This window comes from Schistocerca piceifrons, unplaced genomic scaffold (assembly GCF_021461385.2).
Source record: "Schistocerca piceifrons isolate TAMUIC-IGC-003096 unplaced genomic scaffold, iqSchPice1.1 HiC_scaffold_482, whole genome shotgun sequence".
Classification (NCBI taxonomy): Eukaryota; Metazoa; Arthropoda; class Insecta; order Orthoptera; family Acrididae; genus Schistocerca; species Schistocerca piceifrons.
In genome coordinates, this window is record NW_025728714.1 from 7,601 (window position 1) to 26,441 (window position 18,841).

Consider the following 18,841-nt stretch of genomic DNA (forward strand, 5'->3'; position numbering starts at 1 on the left):
TTGTGTGAATGCTCTGAAAAGTTAATCATTTGCATATCACAGCATCTTCTTCTTGTAGGTTAAATTTCGCGTCTGTAGCACGTCATCTTTGTGGTGTAGCAATTTTAATGGCCAGTAGTGTAAGAGAAACTATGGCACACACGGACGTTTACCGAAAATCGTTCTTCCAATACTTCCCATAAGGTGGCCTGCGGAGTATACATGTATGTGTAGCAAAATTTCCTGCTCTTTTATAGAATTAAAGAGACATATCAAACCAACTTTATAATAACTTGGATCATATAGAAAATACATTACTAGTAACAGTTTGCGAATTTAATAAACATTCAGAGAGAAACAGTGCGAAACCTGCTTTGAGGGACTTACCTCAGTGGCAATACGAACGGCAGGCAAGGCTCCAGCACCTGGAGGCGGCGGTGGGGGCGGCGCTGGAGGTGCGGGGGCGGGGAAGGGCGGTGGCGCTGGCGCTGCGCTCACTCCATCACCTGCGTGTAAACACAAGGCGCTCAAGACGACGGTACCAGCTATTAGCTTCGACATTTTTCCTAAAGAAACTTTTTCTGATAATATTATTCCAGTAGATTCTTGTCATCCCCAAACTCACAAAATCGCCTTCTTTCATTCTGCAATTCATCGTGCTGTGAGCACACCTTTAGAACAGAACTGTTTAGAAAAAGAAATATCTCTATTAAAAGCAACGGCTACTAACAATGGATACGACCCTAAATTAATTGACCAAATTGTTAAGAAAAAAACAGCTGTAAAATGTTCAACTTTAGGAGATAACAGGGCGAAAAAGAATGAGGGTAATAACTTTATTTCTATTCCATTTTTTGGGGAATGTTTCATATAAGATAAGAAGAGTTTTACAGAAACAATACGGCTACAGAGTTGCCTTTTCCGTAAATAATAGCCTGAAACAAAGAGTAATTCATACTATTGGAGCACGGGAAGAACTCAGCAAAATTACGTGTAACGACTGCCCAAACTATTACATTGGACAGAAGGTAGACCCATTAAAGCAAGGTATAAAGAACACATGTTAGGTAAAAATGGGGAAAACGTACATAATTCCACGTTTGCCGAACATCTATGGCTTTTACAGCATACGCCAAGTGAACTGGACGACGTAGAGTTGCTTCACGAAGCGAATAAGGGTTACAAAATGGACTTGCTCGAAGAATTAGAGATTTTCAAGCATCTGTCTCTAAGAGATGGTTTTGTTCTTAATGAACAGGTGCAACTTAGAAACAAAAATTTTGTAGACAGTTTAAAACCCCTCCTTGCCTTAATGTAATATAGTGTGGCTGACTAGAAGTTAGTTTTCTTGCTTGTTGATACCGGTGAAATGCGCTTTTCCTGTCTTGTTGGGATTTTACATATTTTTGATGTTTGCTGTTTGTGATTTTCAATGTGTATGTGCGGCTAATTGACTAGCATGTTTTTATCCACAACGACAGATGGTTTCGGTTTATTATAACATTTTGGTTGTTTTCGCTAGTATGTATTTCACCGCCTACGTTACGCGAGATTGTCGCGCATTACACTAGTGCCCTCTCTCATTAGATGTGTTCCATAGTGCAAGCTTCATCTGTTTGACACTAGGACACAGGTAAATTTGGTTCCATATTTCCTATTTTACATAAATGTTTTTAAATGGTCTGATATGTTTTATTTATTATGACAGAAAGTTTGAATTAACACAACTTTTAATAATTTTTGATGCGCTTATGTAGGTATTCATAGATTTTAATATGCGCGAGTGTCTGGCACATACCGCAAGTGCCCTCTCTCGGCGAAACCATCTGCCCTAGTGCTTTCACACTCTTGTCTCGATAGTTCATAGGCGAAGTACTGGTGCTAAACTGTTCGCATTGACCCTGTGCCCATAGTCATGTTGTACAAATGGAGAAGATGTCCTAATTATTGACGACGCCTTTGGCACAATTGATTTATTAATCTCCTTTGCATGATGTAATTTTAGTAAGTAACTAAAAGATTTTTTGCCTGTATTACTCTGGTAATTTCACTGTTACTTAAGCATTTGTGTTTCTCACTTCCGATGCTAAGGCTTTTCTGATGAAAGTGTCTTCCTGTTCAGGATTTTTTACTTCTGATGAAGGTATATTTATTTGTACTGAAACCTTGGTCAAGAATTTTAATAAAAAAGTTTTAACCTGCAACTGTTTTGGCTGTCATCCTTTATCGTGAATGTTTGAAGTGTTAATGTTCTCCCCACTCCATCAATCGCTCCAGTCTTTTCTATTGTGGCCCATCTATCTGTTAAAACAGGTTTTCACAAGATTTTTTATTGTACTGCATTACAATGTATGTACGATGCACCAAATGATTTCGATCCGCTCAGTGCGTGAAAAGCGAATGGCATATTCTCCAACGTCATAAATTGATTTCCTTCAGTTGTGTATTTATGGCAGGTTTGTCATTCTTTTCTGCAGGTTCTAGCAATTTACAAAAAAGTCAACGCCTCTCAGTTTGAAGGTACACATACTTCACCTTACATTTCCATCCACAGAGTCATCAACTAACATTGTATTATACATTTCTCGCCCGTAACGGGCAGACCATGAATCAAGCCCATTGCTTGTGTCTCGGTTATCATCAGTAAAGACAGGCCCCTCTGGCGACAACTGATTCATCTTACTATCTTGTTTCTCGTGACGTATAGGCAACTGTTGAAATAATTTTGTCAACAGTACTTTGTCCTGTCAGCTTCTACCCATATGAAACCAACCGGCAGCATACCTTGTTCGTTGACATCGCTGTCACCGCTGGAAGAAAGCCAAGCAGAGAACTGCTTATACTTGGTCATTCACTAGTAACTCATATGATTGTAAGGAGATGTTACAGTGTTTTTAGTACCTTATCTCATCAAATGATTAACCATGTGAATTCAGGTATAGTTACTGATGGTTACAAGGTCTTTGTTTACACAGCGTCCGTATCTTAACATCACAATTCCCTTCAGACTGGCATGCATGTATGTAGGAACAGGCACTGTTATGACGGTTACAGCTGTGGTAAATATTACGAAAGCGATTAACTTTTTGCGAATACCGATCGACGTCAACTGTTTGTGACTGATGAAATTTTGTGCCTGAGTGACTGAGCGGTTCTAGGCGCTACAATCCGGAACCGCGCGACCGCTACGGTTGCAAGGTTCGAATCCTGCCTCGGGCATGGATGTGTGTGATGTCCTTAGGTTAGTTAGGTTTAAGTAGTTCTAAGTTCTAGGGGACTGATGACCTCAGAGCCGGCCGAAGTGGCCGTGCGGTTCTAGGCGCTGCAGTCTGGAACCGCGAGACCGCTACGGTCGCAGGTTCGAATCCTGCCTCGGGCATGGATGTGTGTGATGTTCTTAGGTTAGTTACGTTTAACTAGTTCTAAGTTCTAAGGGACTAATAACCTCAGAAGTTGAGTCCTATAGTGCTCGGAGTCATTTGAACCATTTTGAACTGATGACCTCAGAAGTTAAGTCCCATAGTGCTCAGAGCCATTTGAACCACTTTTGAGACTGAAACCCGGATTTCCCACATATCGTGAGCGGTCGCCTGAACTTGTATTTGTTAGTCACAACAGTACTGTGTACAAATCCCAGTGTACGTGAAGAGAAATAGTGAAACGTTGTGCAGCGTCTGACTGTACGAATGAATTGGGGAAATGAACCAATATCCAAGGTACGTGAATACGTTTAGATATTTTACTCACAGTCACAGCACTCACATTTTCATAGGGTAGGCATTACTGACTACATTTTTCTTTAACAGCAGCTGCTGTTTTTGAAGGTACAGGTGAACATGAGACTCAAGACGTTTCTTTTTATGGTGCTGTAAAATGTTGCTGAGAATACCACACAGTCAGATATCAAATTCAGCTGCATACCGCATGTGGCACAAAACGCAAATAATGTAGTGTACCAGATACTGGAAAAAATCATGTGATGTCAAATATATTTCTTCTCTGCCCGGGGACTGGGTGTTTGTGTTGTCCTCATCATTTCATCATCATCATCATCATTCGTGACAGTGGCTAGATTGGAAAGCGAAAAAAATTGGACTGTGTACAAATTGGGACTTTGTACGGGCGCTGATGGCCGCGCAGTTGAGCGCCCCACAAACCAAAACATCGTCACCATCAAATATATTTCAGTACTAAACAACTAAATGCTACAGTTCGCTCTCGTGCTAACGTGATAAGTTGCATTTAGTTGTGAACAAACATTTATGGCAAATTTCTTGCAGTACGTAAAAAAATGGTGAACAGTGACTGGTTGCCGTTTGTTCATAAGTTAAATTGCTCTCTTGTAATTACACTACGGTCGCAGGTTCGAATCCTGCCTCGGGTATGGATGTGTGTGATGTCTTTAGGTTAGTTAGGTTTAAGTAGTTCTAAGTTCTGGGGGACTGACGACCACAGATGTTAAGTACCATAGTGCTCAGAGCCATTTGAGCCTTTTTTTTGTAATTATATACTTAAATGAGAAGTTATGTTTGTGACGTAATTCAAAGGAAGATGTGTTATAACCAAAGGAGCGTAAGTTTACCACCACAATGGTCACCGAGGCGCCTTTCAAATTGTCCGCTGTTCACAACAGACCACTTAAGGGATTGTGGGGCCTTGTTCTCGATACTCTAATGAGCCCGAGAAATCGCTACACACAGACACCTGTGTGACGGAGGTAGAAGTAAACCAGCATTCTCAGTGCAGTTCATCAGAGCGCGCGCGGTGTCTCCAATCGCACACTGGACGGTGCGGCTTGTTTGCACTGTGCAGTCTGCCCACGTGCCTCGAAGGCCGCCACACACGTAACTGCATACTTGACAAGCACGCATGCACAAGCGTGCTAGCGTAAGCATGCTTGAGCGTGTGTGGGATAAATCTGCGCAAGCGTCGGGACTGTACAAGCAGCTTCATGCTTGATCGATTTTCGATTCGCATGCCAGTGCAAGCATTCAAGCGTATGCATCATTGACGTGTGTGCCAAGAATAGCCAGGCTCTTGCAAGCATTTGGCAGTAATTTTATTTGATTTAGCTATTCTCAGACCCTGTTAAATGGTTCAAATGGCTCTGAGTTCTATGGGACTTAACATCTGAGGTCATCAGTCCCCTAGAACTTAGAACTACTTAAACCTAACTAACCTAAGGACATCACACACGTTCATGCTCGAGGCAGGATTCGAACCTGCGACCGTAGCGGTCACGCGGTTCCAGACTGAAGCGCCTAGAACCACTCGGCCACAACGGCCGGCCTGACCCTGTTAAATTACATTCTGTAGAAAGGTTGTCCTGTATTATAGGACAAGTTAAAGAATTCATTATTACATGAAAAAAAACAGGGGAGAACAGTAATGCTGTCAAACAATTTTTGGCGCATGTCTACCGCGAGTAGTTAACATGGGAATAATATTTTCGCTTCTTCAAACACTATTCACTCCACATATCACATTTCCTCTTTCTTCATAATACAAGAAAAAAGGCTGCCTAGATCATGGCATCGTCGTCTGAAGTCGATATTTTCTGACAAACAAACTGATGCTTGTACAAGCATTCTTGGGCCGTGTGGAGACGCGAGGAATTTGTGCATACTTGCGCAAGCACTCTTGCTGTTACGCGTGGGGCCTTTAGAGTCATTTCAAGCTTTAGACGGTGCGCGCACTCTCACTTTACGTCAAGGAAGGTTGTCAGAGCGGGAAGTTGCCCGCTGAATTGGCGTACACCACAGTGACGTCATTTGAACATTCAGTTAGTATCGTGTCTCTCGTAATACTGAAGATGTGCCTCGTAGTCGTCGCTCACGCTCAACAACACTACCTCATGACCGCTACCTACAAACTATGGCGCACAGGTACCTTGAGAAGAATGCAACAGAACTGCGCGCCATCTTCATGCACGCAACTGGGAAGGCTGTGTCGACCGACCGCACGCAAATGTCACCACACGATCAGTCTGGCCTATTGGCGTCCATATAACTTTTCCCTCCCCCCTCCTCCCCCCCCTCTCCCGCTCACCGAGCACAGTGTTCAACAGAGAAGGTGGATAAAGGAACACTTGGAACAATGGCGTCAGTTCTGCTTCACCGACGAGTGCAGAATGTGTCTGACAGCTGATGATCGTCTTAGAGGCGTGTGGAGGCGACCAAATACCTGTGCACGGCTCAAGAATGCGGACCCATGGGTTCACCAACCCAGGTGGATCAGCTGCGTTGTGGACCGGTATCACGTAAGGGTGTGCGATCCTCTCATCGTTATCGAGGGTAAATCCATGGCTATACAGTATCGGGACAGGACTGTCCAACCTGTTGTCCAGCCTGCAGTCAAAGTTTCGACGATGCGTCGTCTTTCGCAACAATAGTGCACGAGCATAGCGCTCCCATCTCATGAACATTGGAATGTAACCCCGCGCACGTTCGTAGACACGAGAGTGGTGCCTTTCCTTTTTCGGGCAATATTTTTTGTTTATTATCATGTCTCTCAGCTCATAATTAGATAATAGTTATCATAACTTGAATGTGCTGATATGAATGACACGTGTGTATCACACAATCGCTAATGCTGATCTACTTCAGTCACAGTGATAAAGAGTAAATAAAGTGACTAATTTACTTCGCATTGCTCCATTCACATACACAACTTCGCATGCATATTCTAGTCAGGATTCAGTAAGTTTGTATCTATGTATTTATTAATGGCACCTATACTGATCCCGGTGAAGAGTAACAGAACCTTGGCCTATTTTCCTTGGACCATTTTCTCCCCACTCTGTAGCTCAGTAATTCCATTTTGACACATCAGTAGCATGAGTTATGATTTTCTTAAGCTTCTGTAGTTTTCTTTTATAGCTGTGACGTCCAGGCTGTTATTTCTCCTCTAGGTTCATAATATACCATCATCATCATCATCATCATTTAAGACTGATTATGCCTTTCAGCGTTCAGTCTGGAGCATAGCCCCCCTTATACAGTTCCTCCATGATCCCCTATTCAGTGCTAACATTGGTGCCTCTTCTGATGTTAAACATATTACTTCAAAATCATTCTTAACCGAATCTAGGTACCTTCTCCTCGGTCTGCCCCGACTCCTCCTACCCTCTACTGCTGAATCCATGAGTCTCTTGGGTAACCTTGCTTCTCCCATGCGTGTAACATGACCCCACCATCTAAGCCTGTTCGCCCTGACTGCTACATCTATAGAGTTCATTCCCAGTTTTTCTTTGATTTCCTCATTGTGGACACCCTCCTGCCATTGTTCCCATCTACTAGTACCTGCAATCATCCTAGCTACTTTCATATCCGTAACCTCAACCTTGTTGATAAGGTAACCTGAATCCACCCAGCTTTCGCTCCCATACAACAAAGTTGGTCGAAAGATCGAACGGTGCACAGATAACTTAGTCTTGGTACTGACTTCCTTCTTGCAGAAGAGAGTAGATCGTAGCTGAGCGCTCACTGCATTAGCCTTGCTACACCTCGCTTCCAGTTCTTTCACTATGTTGCCATCCTGTGAGAATATGCATACTAAGTACTTGAAACCGTCCACCTGTTCTAACTTTGTTCCTCCTATTTGGCACTCAATCCGTTTATATTTCTTTACCACTGACGTTACTTTCGTTTTGGAGATGCTAATCTTCATACCATAGTCCTTACATTTCTGATCTAGCTCTGAAATATTACTTTGCAAACTTTCAATCGAATCTGCCATCACAACTAAGTCATCCGCATATGCAAGACTGCTTATTTTGTGTTCACATATCTTAATCTCACCCAGCCAGTCTATTGTTTTCAACATATGATCCATAAATAATATGAACAACAGTGGAGACAGGTTGCAGCCTTGTCTTACCCCTGAAACTACTCTGATCCATGAGCTCAATTTACCGTCAACTCTAACTGCTGCCTCACTATCCATGTAAAGACCTTTAATTGCTTGCAAAAGTTTGCCTCCTATTCCATAATCTTGTAGAACAGACAATAACTTCCTCCTAGGAACCCGGTCATATGCCTTTTCTAGATCTATAAAGCATAGATACAATTCCCTGTTCCACTCATAACACTTCTCCATTATTTGCCGTAAGCTAAAGATCTGGTTCTGACAACCTCTAAGAGGCCTAAACCCACACTGATTTTCATCCAATTGGTCTTCAACTAATACTCGCACTTTCCTTTCAACAATACCTGAGAAGATTTTACCCACAACGCTGATTAAAGAGATACCTCTGTAGTTGTTACAATCTTTTCTGTTTCCATGTTTAAAGATTGGTGTGATTACTGCTTTTGTCCAGTCTGATGGAACCTGTCCCGACTCCCAGGCCATTTCAATTATCCTGTGTAGCCATTTAAGACTTGACATTCCACTGTATTTGATGAGCTCCGACTTAATTTCATCCACCCCAGCCGCTTTATTGCACTGCAATCTATTGACCATTTTTTCCACTTCCTCAAATGTGATCCTATTTCCATCATCATTCCTATCCCATTCTACCTCGAAATCTGAAACATTACTGATCGTATTTTCACCTACATTGAGCAGCTCTTCAAAATATTCCCTCCATCTGCCCAAGGCATCCACAGGATTCACCAGCAGTTTTCCTGACCCGTCCAAAATGCTTGTCATTTCCTTCTTACCTCCCTTTCGAAGACTGCTAATTACACTCCAGAATGGTTTTCCAGCAGCTTGACCCATAGTCTCCAACCTGTTTCCAAAGTCTTCCCACGATTTCTTCTTGGATGCTGCAATTATCTGTTTGGCTTTGTTTCTTTCTTCAACATAACTTTCTCTGTCTACCTGGGTTCTGGTATGTAGCCATTTTTGATACGCCTTCTTTTTCCTTTTACAGGCTGCCTTGACTGTATCATTCCACCAAGCTGTTTTCTTCATCCTACTTTTACACACTACTGTTCCAAGACATTCTTTAGCCACTTCTAGTACTGTGTCCCTGTACCTTGTCCATTCCTTTTCCAATGACTGTAATTGACTACATTCAACTAACTGGTACCTTTCTGAGATCGCTGTTATGTACTTGTGCCTGATTTCCTTATCCTGAAGTTTCTCCACTCTTATCCTCCTACATATGGATCTGACCTCTTGCACTTTTGGCCTCACAATCCCAATTTCACTGCAGATTAAATAATGATCAGTGTCCCCAAAGAATCCCCTGAATACACGTGTGTCCCTCACAGCCTTCCTGAATTCCTGATCTGTTATTATATAGTCAATGACAGATCTGGTTCCCCTGCCTTCCCAAGTATACCGGTGAATGTTCTTATGTTTAAAAAGGGAGTTTGTGATTACTAAGCCCATACTGGCACAGAAATCCAAGAGTAGTTTCCCGTTCCTGTTGGCCTCCATATCCTCTCCAAATTTACCCATAACCTTTTCATACCCTTCTGTTCGATTTCCAATCCTGGCGTTAAAATCACCCATGAGCAGAACACTGTCCTTGTCCTTTACTCTAACAACTACATCACTGAGTGCCTCATAAAAACTATCCATCTTATCTTGATCTGTCCCTTCACAATGCGAATATACTGACACAATCCTAATTTTCTTGCTAGACACCGTCAAATCTATCCACATCAGTCGTTCGTTTACATACCTTATTGCAACTACGCTGGGTTCCATTTCTTTCCTGATGTAAAGCCCTACACCCCATTGTGCTATTCCTCTTTGACTCCTGACAGGTAGACCTTGTATTCTCCCACTTCCTCTTCTTTCTCACCCCTTATCCGGATGTCACTAACAGCTAAAACGTCCAGCCCCATCTTACTTGCAGCCTCTGCCAGCTCTACCTTCTTCCCAGAGTAGCCCCCATTGATATTAATAGCTCCCCATCTCGTTACCATTTGTTTGCCATGTCGTATCTTAGGAGTCTCTGGTTTGTCAGTTAGAGGTGGGACTCCGTCACCTCCAAAGGTCCGAGGCATTTTGCTCTGATTGTTGCCAGCATCATATTTAAGGTACCAGGGAAGCGGGTTGCTAGCCTTACTTGCCCCGAGTCCCATTGGGTTTTACCCCTAACGACTGAGGGACTAACCGGTGGATTTGATAGTCTTTGCCGTATGAGCACAAAGGTGACCACGACTCAGAATATGTCCGAGATGCCCAGCCTTATTCCAAAGTACCTGGTATCCCGACTGTCGGGACCACTTACTTGGCCACTCATACGTTGCCCGTGGTTCATGAACTAGGACATGACTACAGGAACCCACACCATGAACCACACCGGGTGTTCAAAATGTCAGTATAAATTTGAAAACTGAATAAATCACGGAATAATGTAGATAGAGAGATAAAAATTGACACACATGCTTGGAATGACATGGGGTTTATTAGAACCAAAAAAATACAAACTTTCAAAAAATGTCCGACAGATGACGCTTCATCTGATCAGAATAGCAATAATTAGCATAACAAAGTAAGACAAAGCAAAGATGATGTTCTTTACAGGAAATGCTCAATATGTCCACCATCATTCCTCAACAATAGCTGTAGTCGAGGAATAATGTTGTGAACAGCGCTGTAAAGCATGTCCGGAGGCATTGGCGTCGGATGTTGTCTTTCAGCGTCCCTAGAGATGTCGATCGATCACGATACACTTGCGACTTCAGGTAACCCCAAAGCCAATAATCGCACGGACTGAGGTCTGGGGACCTGGGAGGCCAAGCATGACGAAAGTGGCGGCTGAGTACACGATCATCGCCAAACAACGCGCGCAAGAGGTCTTTCACGCGCCATCTGTCGGACATTTTGTGAACCTTTTTTTTGTTCTAATAAAACCCCATGTCATTCCAAGCATGTGTGTCAATTTTTACCTCTCTATCAACATTATTCCGTGGTTTATTAAGTTTTCAAATATATACTGACTTTTTGATCACCCTGTGTTATATGCATTCACAGTGTTTTTTCCACTATTTTATTGTAACACTTAAGTTTGGCATCTTCCTTTTTCTGCTGTTTTCAGCCGTTTCATGGTCTATAACCACACACTGACGGGACAAAAGTCATGTGATACCCTCTAATATCGTGTCGGACCTACTTCTGCACGGCGTAGTACAGCAACTCGACGTGGCGTGGACTCAACACGTCGGTGGAAGTCCCCTGCGGAAATATTGAGCCATGCTGCCTCTACAACCACCCGTAACTGCGAAAGCGTTGGCGTTGCAGGTTTTTGTACACGAGCTGACCTCCCGGTTACGTCCCATTAAAATTCGGTTGTATTGATGTCGGGTGACGTTGGTGGCCAAATCATTCGGTCGAATGTCCAAAAACGTTCTTCAAACCAATCGAGAACAATTGTGGCCCGATGACATGGCGCATTGTCATCCATAAGAATTCCATCGTTGTTTGGGAACATGAAGTCCGAACGCAACCACTTCCAGTCAATGATCGGTTCAGTTGATCCAGATGACCCAGTCCATTCCATGAAAACACAGCTAACACCATTATGGAGCCACCATCAGCTTGCACAGTGTCTAGTTGACAACCTGGATCCATGGCTTCATGGGGTCTGCGCCACACTCGAACCCTACCTTGCCCGCATCTCGTGGTCGTGCGGTAGCGTTCTCGCTTCCCACGCCCGGGTTCCCGGGTTCGATTCCCGGCGGGGTCAGGGATTTTCTCTGCCTCGTGATGGCTGGGTGTTGTGTGCTGTCCTTAGGTTAGTTAGGTTTAAGTAGTTCTAAGTTCTAGGGGACTGATGACCATAGATGTTAAGTCCCATAGTGCTCAGAGCCATTTTTGAACCCTACCATCAGCTCTTACCAACTGAAATCTGAACTCACCTGACCAGGTCACGGTTTTCCAGTCGTCTAGGGTCTAACCGGTGTGGTCAAGAGCCCAGGGGAGGCGCTGCAGGCGATGTAGAGCTGTCAGCAAAGTACTCGCTCTGCTGTCCTAACGGATACATTCGTCGTACGTTCCCACATTGATTTCTGCGATTTCACGCAGCGTTGCTTGACAGCTCCATGCAAACTCTGCTGCTCTCGGTCGTTAAGTGAAGGCCGTCAGCTACTGCGTTGCCCGTGGTGAGAGGCAATGCCTGAAATTTAGTATTCTCGGCACACCTGACATTGTGGATCTCTGAATACTGAATTCGCTAACGATATCCTAAACAGAATGTGTCATGCGTCTATCTCCATCTACCATTCCGCGTTAAAAGTCCGTTAATTCACATCGTGCGGCTATAACCTTTTCGTCATGCGGCCGGAAACCTTTTCACATGAATCACCTGAGTACAAATGACAGCTCCGTCAATGCACTGCCCTCGTATACCTTGTGTACGCGATACTATGGCCACCTGTATATGTGCATATCGCTATGCCCTGACGTTTGTCGCATCAGTTTTGTGTGATGATAAAACCTCCCACGACGATGGAAAAGGGCACGTGTACAATTTTTGATATGGGACACAGATTCCGAAAGGCTAAGTACTGGAGAAGAACTTGTTCTGGGAAATATGTTAGTGAAATAAGAGAACTTACGAATCGTAATTTGTACACTTTAGTAAACTTATTCATATGCATGTAGTTGCTAATGTTGTAAAGAAGAAAAACCTGATCAACATGTGGCGGTTCATCTTGAGGGTTGGCAACATGAAATTGCATTAGTACACGGCATATGGCTCGCATGGACGAGGAATCTTCAACCAGTACTATATCAACGGCACGTGCAATGATGTTCGGGAAGTAATAAGATAACAGCAAATACACCACCATCACTCACAGAAAGTGCAAGCTTTCTTCTGCTGATTTCGCATCTCGCGTCATGTTGAAACAATTGGCGCTGCGGCGATGTACCGGTATGTTCGACCCTCTCTTTCCTGCTTATGTGCCTGAAACGGATGAAGCCTGTTTTACCACAACCACAATCCTGAGTAACCGCAGCGGTCATTTATAGACCCTTGTGTGTCTCCGCTACAGTAGTCAAGAGTCTAGAATTATCATTACAAATGATCAGAGAACTATTATTTGGGCACTGTCAGAGGTTGGTTAACAGGTTTAAGATAGGCACAAATTCCAAACGGGGTAATGTGGATTCTGCATATAGGGAGTTAAGGAGATTAGTGTTTAACATACCATCAACAACTAGATAATTAGGGAGAAACACAAGCTTGGACTGGCGTCCCTTTCAAAGAAACCATCCAGGCATTTACCTTAAGTAATTTCTGAGAACATTTGTCGTTAAGAACAGCTGTTTTTCTGCTCAAGTTGCAGTTGACGTTCGTGGAATTCGTAACGCGTTCTGAGTTCACCGCCACCGCCTACCAAAGTAGTATGAAGTCTAAAGATGGTCAGTAACTGACCGAAACCGGTGAACACAAAAATAAAGGTTTACTGAGGTCGAAACTGTTTATGCTAATTTTAAATTTACCTTAAGCAATTTAGGGAAACCCGGAACAGCTAAATCTGAATGAGTGGACGGGAATTTCAAGCTCCATCCTCCCGAATGTGAGTTCAGTGTATTACCATCACAGTGCCACAAAGCTCGAGGCAAGGTCTACACAAGTTCGAAACTGAAATTTAAAAACTGTAAAAGTTTCATCAGATCCTGTAAGGAATGAGTTATTGCGCTTTCGGAGAAAACAAGGGCGTGTAGATGTGAAAACGGACAATCAATCTATTATCACTGGCGTTAAAAATTCAGAAGAATGTTTTATCAAACGGAACAAAAAACTGAAAGTAAATTATCAGAGCAGTAGTTTTGCTCAGGGAAAGGTAGGGGGCACTCGAGGAGTAATTCTAGCGCTGTGCTTAATAACAGAAGGCAGATTTAAGAGAAACAAGGAGACATACGAGTACATTGTTTTTGTAGATTCAGAGGACTCTTTTCATCATATGGAATACAATAACATATTTTCCTTTCTTAGCTAATGTGGTGTCCAGCAACAAGCACAGAGCGCTAAGCAGTTCTGTTGGCGGGGTTGATCACTGTCTCTACTGACAATTTGTGTACTTCATTTATTTATTTGTTTATTTATCGTACTGTTACAACAACAAATAGTAAGAAGTAAATATAGGGAACATTCGTGTTGTGAAGAGTCAGAGTGAGAAGGAAGTCGTTGTGAGAGTTGTTTGTCATCATCAGCATAATGACATCGCAGTGGTCACTGAAAATGTAAGGGAATTCAGTCGAGTGCTCAATCAAATGGAACTTGTGCTAGCTGGTGCCTGTAGCGTGTACTCAAGCAAAACGAAAACTAAGGTAATTATGTATGCAGCTGGTGGATAGTTACGTGTTAATCTTGGACAAGATACTCTGGAAGATTTGTATGAAATTTGCAATCTCGTTAGCAGAATAGATAAAAGAAGGAAGATGCAAGACAGACGTAGAAGTGGGGGTTACACAAATCAGAAGTCCTTGCCATAAAAAAAAGCTGCTGAAATTCAAGAATATAAACACTGAGATCAAAAAAAGATGGACGAAAAGTCATTTTGAGGTCCATGGGCGCAAACTGTTGACTATGATGAAGACAGAAATGAAACGATTACAAGCGCTTAAAATGTGTTGCTGTAGGAGGCTGTTGAAGATGAAGTGGGTTGATCGAGTGAGAAATGAATACTTTCTGCCATCAGTCAGAGAGAAGAAATGCTTAATATAGACCATAATAAACCGAGACAGAAAATAGCCTGATACATGTAACGACAAGAGTTGTTGCAAAAAAATGGTTGAAGGAGCGGTAGAGGGAAAAAATGGGAAGAGCAAGCCTATATACACATCAACAAAAGTTTTGCATCACCTCTTTATTTATAAATTCAAAAATTGGTTGTGAGGCATGCATACGTATTCATTTGCAATGTGTCCATATCCACCCATGGGAGTGGGGTAGGGGGGGGGGGGGGTCACAGTACTTCTAAGCAACGTCAGTAACTGATAGAGCGTCGTCCCCTGGCTCGGATGCAGGCTTAAATCCATCGTGGCTTACCATGGATGAGATCATGATCCAAATTGTCCCACTCGTCAATGGCGAGTCGAACAGAGTACGTGGTCGTTGTCGACGTCCAAAACCACCTCGTTCCATCGATCCCACACAAGTTCGATTGGGTTCTTGTTCGGGGAATAGACAGACTACTCATTTCTGGCGATACTAGAATGCTGAAGGAACGTGTTCAAGACAACAGCAAGGTGAGCACGTGAGTTATCATCAAGGTGAAAATCTCACCAAATGTTTGGCGATATGGTCCCACTGTTGGTTCAGTATCTCGTCCCTGTACCTTAGAGCAGTGAACTGTCTCCAACAACCACGAGTGATGTATGGTGGCCCTTGTTGCACATGTGGGACAGTGTTGGAAGCGTTTGATATTATTGGGCTGCCTCCACTCACGTTGTCTGCGATTATCAGAATACAAACAGATCTGAATTTCGTCCGTAAACAACACAATCCTGGGTCGCCCACTAAGCATGGTGTCTTTCCAATCTGTAACTGAGCCAATGGTGTTATGGAGTTCGACGTGGTACTCGCCATGGTCGTCGGGAATGAAGATTCACTTCATGCTATCGTCTCTTACCAGTTTGACGCGATACGAGTACATGACGTACCATAGCCCCCTTCGAAAGCCAAATTCAGTTCTGGAGCACTCATACAACGGTTTCTTTGATTCAGAAGTTGTAGATATCAATCATCCAATGCACCCGTCGAATTTGGACGGTCTGTGCGATGTAAATTCTTAATACCATCTGTCAAATGGATCCCATTCCACGTTAACACCATATCGCTCACTCCAGTGCACAAGTCGAGCAATTCCCCTGGTTGACAATCCTTCCGCGCGTAACATTATGATGCAGATCCGATCACTGGTCGCGGCTGTTCTTAATGGGATCGTGGAAGTTTACTCTACTGTTCCACAGACGTCGCTAATGCGTCCCTACTGGTGCTTTACTTTCAACTGGAGTGCTACAATCCATTCGAGTGCAGCGTGCTACCCGTAAGCAGCGCTCATGGTAACTGCGTGTATGTTGACAAACAACGCCAAGGATGACCTTCCGATAGGTACAGGAACAGTCACTATAGCAACATGCCTGCACGACATATCGAGGTGATGCAAAACTTTTGTTGATGTGTTTTTAGGAAGGTAGATCGTAAATGATGTAATATGCTGCAGCTGTACTGAAACGAAGAGGAATGATGGTAAGCGACGGGAATACAAAACTGCATGTAACCAGCCTTAGGACTGATGACCGGAAAAACAACAACGACTATCTACCCTCCCCGCTGAATTGCATCAGTGTCTCCGAGAGATGCGTACCCCACATTTCTAGAACAAATCCCACTTTATGTTCGTACATGTACAGTATGTGGCCACGACATTATGGAATCCTAATCCTTGCTCGCTCTGTAGCACACCTTGTTCCCGCATCCGCTACGTCAGACGTTTCCTGAAGAGCAGGTAGGAGGAGGACGTCTTGTTTCGTAGTGAGCTCTCTCACTTGATCTGATCCTATTTGATCGTTTCTTATCCGTCGTGAGAAAGTCTAGAAAACAGCATTTTAAACAATTATTGAATAGATAAATAAAATCTTTTCTTTTAAAAATGTGCCTACTTGCATTTTATCACCGTTAATAGACCATCGATAAATTGGAAATGTTCTCATTTTCATTTTTAATTCGTTCCCGAATGCGATTTACCTATCTTAAAGTGATACACGTGCTCTACCCCACCATCATGGTAACACCCTTTATATTTTCTACAATCTCAATCATGCACCTTTCTCAGCTTTCCTTTGTAAAACTCTGTTCATTCTCCGTACATTCCTGGGGACTGATTACCACGTAGTTTGGTCCCTTTACTCCCCACACCAGCCAACCAACCACCATTTCTGTTTTATAGCTTTTTTCTTCATATTATTTAGTCTGTTGTTCATAAGATTATTGCTTACTGCATATTGCTTATTTTTTGCTGATGTCTTCTCTAAGTTCTTCTTTTCGTGCGTATAAGGGGTTTTTCATATAAGTACTTAATTCTCAGAACACCCAAACAGTGTGTGTGCATTCGAATACCATACTTAGTGAACGACCATTGTGTGATAGTATTGTGCTAGCCACTGAAATTGCAACATAGACAGAATATCAAATAACAAAACTTTACATATTGTGCAAATGCAGTACAGAAGGAACATGATTAAATTTTTGTAGGTGATTTGTGCGTATACAGAGTGCGAAATTTAGTACACAGAGCTTACACCTCTGGCAGCAACAACTGCTCTGTCCGTCCTGGACATCGCGTCGAATTGAACTTGGATGAGAGAAGAGGGTACGTCATTCCATGCTGCTTCAAATCTATACCAGGGTTGATTGGTCATATTGGTTGGCGAGTTATGGTGTGCCAGTCTATCGACAACCCATGGAAAGATGTTCCCATTGGCAGAGAGACCTTGAGAACGCGCAAGCAGGACAACAGCCGAGCATCCTCTGTGTCGAGACAGATCATGACAGCGAGGGCAACACGCGATCTTGGGTACCGTTGTTCAAAGATGACGTCACGGAGAGCTTGAAAAAAAGGCACATCTGTCGCCCATAATTCCTCGGAACTGCAACAGCTGTTTTCCGGATCACCGATTATGTGACCGAGAGATGACTGTGTTGTGTGTCCAGTGGCACAGCATTATCATCACAACAGGTGCTGGACGCGGTATGACTGTGACAATACTTCCTGGCAATGTTCATACTACTCGTAGCCTCCTCACAGGAATCTGTCCATTGGGATCTTGCACGCAGAATAGGGACTCGTCTGAAAAGACGGCGTGGTGCCATTCCTGTGTCCAATGATGTTGGGCGCACGACATCGGCGCGTCTCTCTCTGGTTCCGCGTTAAGGGGAAACTGCATCAGTGAACGCCATGTTGGCAGTCCATGGTGCCCCAGACGCCATCGCATGGTCTGTGTTTATTCGAGGGGGTGGTAAAAATAATGCCTCCCAATTTTTTTTATTCTGTTGTCAGAATCGGTTGAGGTGTTACATGTCACGCATATTACAGGGTCGGCCGGCCGCTGTGGCCGAGCGGTTCTAGGCGCTTCAGTCCAGAACCGCGCTGCTGCTACGGTCGCAGGTTCGAATCCTGCCTCAGGCATGGATGTGTGTGATGTCCTAGGGTTGGTTAGGTTTAAGTAGTTCTAAGTCTAGGGGACTGATGACCTCAGATGTTAAGTCCCATAGTGCTCAGAGCCATTTTTTTTATTACAGGGTCGACTTCGATAGAGGGGTTCCAACTTGTAGCGTGTAAAGGTGGCGTGTGAAGTAAATACATCTGTTCGTGAGAAATCTGTGCCTGGGAAACAGCGAGCTCTATTGAGTTCCTTACCGCAGAAAACGTGCCACACTCGGAGCACCCTCTCCTTCAGCATGAGAATGCCAACCAATACACGAGCGCAGCGACAGCCATCCGACGCCTTGGGTTCACCGTCATCGTTCATCCTCGATATAGTACCGACATGGCCTCATCCGATTTTCACCTAAAAGAACGTCTTCGAGGACTTCACTTCGATAGTAATGAAGCGATGCAAGCAGAGGTGAGTCAGCAGGCATTGCGCACCATAGTAAACCTTCCATGGTTCGTTAGGAACACAACGATTCACAACGACTTACAAATAAACACTGTTCCAGAGGAGATTCAATCCATACCGGAAAGATTTTATGCCAGATTTCCTTCCTCCACCAACACATTCATTCGTGAATTATCCGTGTATGAAACATCACAAACATAAACGTCCTAAATTTATACTGTTACTCCATCGGGAATCCGGGCTGAGGCTGACATCCGGCATGGACTGAAGTAACATCGTTCTTGTGCAACGCAGCTATCTCTTTATTCGCACGAAGTAATGGCCGCTATCG

General features: G+C 43.5%; 1 protein-coding gene across 1 annotated transcript in view; it reads right to left on the reverse strand.

Moving 5' to 3' along the window:
• Positions 1–366: 366 nt before the first annotated feature.
• LOC124752804 (actin cytoskeleton-regulatory complex protein PAN1-like) overlaps positions 367–18,841 on the reverse strand; it is a gene marked incomplete at its 3' end in the record, with an annotated part of 119,056 nt that continues 100,581 nt past the window's right edge. Inside the window, exon 3 of the mRNA XM_047249002.1 lies at positions 367–485. Coding sequence (XP_047104958.1) covers positions 367–485 — 119 coding nt within the window. The remainder of the gene's footprint in view (positions 486–18,841) is intronic.